This window comes from Astatotilapia calliptera, chromosome 18, assembly GCF_900246225.1.
Source record: "Astatotilapia calliptera chromosome 18, fAstCal1.2, whole genome shotgun sequence".
Classification (NCBI taxonomy): Eukaryota; Metazoa; Chordata; class Actinopteri; order Cichliformes; family Cichlidae; genus Astatotilapia; species Astatotilapia calliptera.
The window spans coordinates 188,938-193,625 of record NC_039319.1 but is presented as its reverse complement, the minus strand read 5'-3'; the positions used below and the strand labels follow the sequence as shown (position 1 = coordinate 193,625).

Sequence of the window (4,688 nt, the reverse complement as noted above, 5' to 3'; positions counted from 1 at the left end):
ATATATATATATATATATATATATATATATGACTGACTTTAATTATTACACATTTGCACATAAATAAGTGGCGTCATATTCAGTACTTTTGACAGTTCACTCTTCGGCCGCTCCATCTTATTGGGGAAATTACACATACATAAATGTAAATTTCAAAACTCAACCCCATCATTTAATTTGTTTTTGATTGAAATTGAATATTACTTAAACTCTCTTAAATTAACTTCAAATAAAAAAGGTTTATCATTGATTGAAATTCATTCAGAAATGTTTAACGAATGAGCTGTCACAACTTTCAAGTACAAAGTTGTTGTAGCACCCTCAAGGATTGACGTACACACGATGTAGTTATAAAACAGGGTTTATTCTGGTCTTGGCAACCTGTGAGAACTGCTCACGGACAAAACAATAAAACAAAAACATCACATCAAAATGCGCTCTTGTACGTAGTGCCAATCAATCAAAAATCCTTAATTACAGAAAATAAACATTTAAAATACACAAACCTCGTGAGCTGACATCCAGGAGGTACTAAATAGTCCTTTATGGCCTTATTGCCTTATCTTCCATCGTCTTTGTCAATTATTTCCACTCTTAAACTATATTTTCTCCATGTGTGGAGCTAACTGTGAGCTGCAGCATGCAGACACCATGTGCGCTAGCAAAAGAAAAGTGGCTGGGTGGAGACCCAAACAGCAAAGCTGTACCCTACACAGTTCACCACCAGAGGGCGTAAAGGAACAAAATCCAGACATACAGCTTAACAAATATCAAATGCAACAAACATCAAATGCAACAAATATCAAAATGCAACAAACATCAAATGCAACAAACATCAAATGCAAAAGACCGTTACAGTTGTTATGAAGTCTGTCACATTCCCCCCCTTTTTTCTTTTTTATCCTTTATTTATTTATCCTTCTTATTTCATTGTACTGTATATTGTTACTTTTATTTGCCTTGTATGTCTACTGTACAAACTGAACTGGAATGACTGACTGTTGGCTTTATAAGTTTAATAAAGTTTGGGAAAAAAAACAACCTCTGGCCGCTCCCTTCTGCCGTATTTTGCGGCAAAATTCTCTACACCCACCGCCGCGCTATGAATTGTGGGATATATGGGACCATGAAGCGTGCACCGGACCACGCTTGATATTTGGGGAAATCGACGGCGCATTTGGAGTATGCATTTGAAGTACACTTCGAATTGGGACAGCCGTCGTCGCGTGGCGGTGACGTAACCGCACTTAAAATGCGTACTTCCAGCGTGCAGACCCTGAATTGGGACACAGCCACAGTGTGCTGTACTCTGTTCCTGATGCTGATTCTGAGCACGCTCAGTGTTAGTGCATGAGGTTGATATGAAGGGGAGGAGCCTGGTGCTCCTAGCAGAGCTAGCATTGGTCAGCTGTACTGCAGGTGGTGGGAGGTGAGCTCTGATTGGCTGTTTGTAGCATAAAACAGGAAAAAGCTGAGGTGTTTGCAACAGTTTTCTTCTTCATGTCACAGGTGTGAACACTGCTCCTCCTCCTCCTCGCCGTGCGTTTCAGTCTCTTCTTTCTTTCATCTTTTGATTTGTTCTTTTCTCTCTGGTTTCATTGCTTTCTCTCCTTCTCTTCGTGTCCTCAGTGTTGCTCCTCCTCCTCGCCAACACCGCTCGCTCACAATGGCCGACTGGACCGACTGTCTGAATTTCGGCATCTCCATTGCCAAACAGGCCAGTAAGGTAAGTGACACAGCAGCCAATCACAACACAGCACTGAGGTCACAGGTCATGGTGTGGCGTTTTTAATTGTAACAGGTGCTTCTGGTGTGAATCCTGATTGGACGGCTGCTCAGTCAGCTACAGGTGATGATGACACTGCGGTTCAGCAAGCGGTCAGGTTTCCTAGGAACATTCAGGAATGTCACGGAGCAGAGTTTACACACACAGGCGCGCACACAGACACGTGCATGAACGGACACGCGCGCACACAAACGTTTGTGTGCCTTTACCTGCGTCTTTGCTACCAGGTGGTGCTGACAGCGTTCCAACAGGAGAAGGAAGTGAAGCTCAAAAGCTCTCCGGCTGACCTGGTGACAGAAACGGACCAACGAGTTGAGACGATCATCTTATCTGCCATCAGGAGCCAGTATCCTCAGCACAGGTTCTATTGAGTTCTACTGTCACACTGTCTTTATTTTGCTTCATTGTGTCACAGTCGACTAATGAATCCAGCATGAACTCTGGGGAGGGACCCGTTACACAAACTGGATTCAGATTGGACGCCCAGGTTGTAAACTGTTTTAAAGTCTGCCTAGTGACGGCGGGCAGGAAGTTAGCAGGTAGATAATATTACACCTGTGACCTCAGGTTCATCGGGGAGGAGTCTGTGGCTGCAGGTGAGCGTGTAGAGCTGACCGATCTCCCCACCTGGATCATTGACCCTATTGATGGGACCGTGAACTTTGTCCACAGGTGAGTGGCTCCGCCCACATTATGAACTCGCACACATACGGTGTCCCCAGTTTAAAACCCCACAAAGGTTTGAGAACCTGAAAACATGAAGTCTTAGGACCGTCGTTGCCCTCGGAGAACGCGAGGTAACAGAGGTTAGAGCAGTGCTTCCCAAGGCCCCCCTTTATTTTAAATTCTTACACCCCCCCCGCTTTGGGAAGCACTGCGCTGACAGATCCTTTGCTGTCTTTCATCAGGTTCCCGTTTGTTGCCATCTCCATCGCCTTCACTGTCAACAAGCAGGTAGGCTGAGCCATCGGTCTCCGGGGTCGGGGGTCAGAGTGGTCCGACTGACTCGTACTGCTGTTCTCAGACGGAGTTCGGGATCGTGTACAGCTGTGTTGATGACAAACTGTTCCACGCTCAAAGAGGAAGAGGGGCATTCCTGAACGGAGAGCCACTGCACGTCTCTGGACAGGAAGGTGACATCACACAGGACACCATGCTTGTGTGGCGTGCATTTAAGGTGGATCCGGCTTCACGCTGACCTTTGTCTCAATCAGATATCAGCCAGTGTGTGGTGGTGACAGAGATTGGGGCAGAGCGTGATGACCTTGCGTTGTCCACCATGACATCCAACATCTTCAGACTGCTGAAGCTTCCTGTGCACGGGTAAGGCCCTGCCCCCGGGCCCCCCTGCCCCCCCTGGCCCTGCTTTTTGAGCATGCTCAGTGCACCTGCATTGACTCTGAGGTTTGAATCCTGATTTTCTTTCTTCTTAATTTCATTGGTGTGCTGTATAAATAAAGTTTGAATCAGAACACCAATGAAATTAAGAAGAAAGAAAATCAGGATTCAGAGCGCTTCATTGATCACTGATTGGATCCATCACAGAGCAGCTCGAAGTGCAGCAATAGCTGAGAGGTCAGAGGTCGGTCTCGGGGTTGGTGTGGTGTTCAGGTCCAACCGACCTTCCTGTGGGCTTCACACCCAAAGCTTTCTTAAAAGATGTGAAGGTCACATGACCTTTGCATGCTCTCTGACCTGTTGGCACACATGTACCGACCTACTTTCCTCTTTGAACGAGCCTGGAAGAGACCACAGCTCTTTCTGCATTTTGAACTTTTTTGTTTTTTCGCGTTTGTGTTGACGTGTTGTTGCTTGCGTGTTTCAGAGTGCGTGCACTGGGCACAGCAGCGGTTGACATGTGTCAGGTGGCGACAGGCGGTGCCGACGCCTACTATCACATCGGGATGCACTGCTGGGACATCGCTGCCTCCGCCATCATTGTCCGGGAAGCTGGAGGAGTTGTCAAAGATACAGACGGTCTGTATCTGCCGCATGATGTCGTGTCACCTTTTTTAGCTGCGAGGCGTCGTCTAATTGGTCCGTGTGTCCTCAGGCTCAGAGTTTGACATGATGTCCCGAAGAGTCATCGCCGCCAGTTCCGCCGCCGTAGCCAGTCGCATTGCTCAGGTGATCCGGCCGTTCCCCTGTAGCCGTGACGATGATGACCAACACAGGTGTGTGTGTGTGGGGCAACCGGTGTGACCAGACTGTAGGTCAGCTGACAGGAAGTGTGCTGCTGCAGACGATAACGTATTGAAAGCGATTAGTGACACTTCTGTGATCAATGAACCAATAAAAATCTGCGTGCAAACGTTCCTGTTCTTGATTGGTGAGCTTAAACCTTCTGAACACACGACTGATTTAGACTAAACAAGTGTGAGCTCTCAGATGACCGTGGTGATGTCAGACTTGCTCAGGCCGATCATCAGACGGAAGGCGGAGCTTAAGACGGAAGGCGAAAGCCGTTGTTAACAGGAAGTTTTTATTGAAAGTGTGTTTAGCAAACTGATATGCCAGTGCTGAAATCAGCACAATGAAATCTCCGTGGAAAGCACATCGCTGTGAGTTGCTGAGGGTAATTCTGCAGCGTCATGTCGGAACACCTCACCCACATCAGGCAACATCTTCCCTGGGAATGTGATCCAGCTGTTCACATCCTGTGTGCCACAGAAGCGTGAGGAGAACCCCGCTGTTATGCTGCAGCGTCTCCGCCTTCCCCTCGCCAGTTTAAAGCCTGCTTCATCTGTGACGGTGTATTCATGGGGCCTTTCCAGGTTTCTCTAAAACAGACGCGCAGTAGTTTCCTGTAGGTGACACAGAGACTTTACAGTAGAGGCACTCCAGATTTATGTACATTACAATAATGTTTACAGTTCAGTAAAAGCAGCAGAGGCTGCAGTAA

At 47.2% G+C, this 4,688-nt stretch overlaps 1 protein-coding gene across 1 annotated transcript; it reads left to right on the top strand.

Moving 5' to 3' along the window:
- Nucleotides 1-1,512: 1,512 nt before the first annotated feature.
- LOC113010533 (inositol monophosphatase 1-like) lies at nt 1,513-4,101 on the top strand. The gene is made up of 9 exons (XM_026149633.1): nt 1,513-1,539; nt 1,630-1,726; nt 2,014-2,147; nt 2,354-2,458; nt 2,695-2,740; nt 2,811-2,919; nt 3,001-3,109; nt 3,612-3,763; nt 3,840-4,101. The coding sequence occupies exons 2-9, from the start codon at nt 1,667-1,669 to the stop codon at nt 3,986-3,988; spliced, it is 864 nt and encodes a 287-aa protein (XP_026005418.1). The 5' UTR covers nt 1,513-1,539; nt 1,630-1,666; the 3' UTR covers nt 3,989-4,101.
- The last annotated feature ends 587 nt before the right edge of the window (nt 4,102-4,688 follow it).

Bases quoted from the DNA above. Each gene is read 5' to 3' on its own strand.
- LOC113010533 (XM_026149633.1), top strand. From the start codon at position 1,667: ATGGCCGACTGGACCGACTGTCTGAATTTCGGCATCTCCATTGCCAAA. The intron at 2,459-2,694 runs GTGAGTGGCTCC...GTCTTTCATCAG, and splicing joins ACCGTGAACTTTGTCCACAG to GTTCCCGTTTGTTGCCATCT. The intron at 2,920-3,000 runs GTGACATCACAC...TGTCTCAATCAG, and splicing joins GCACGTCTCTGGACAGGAAG to ATATCAGCCAGTGTGTGGTG.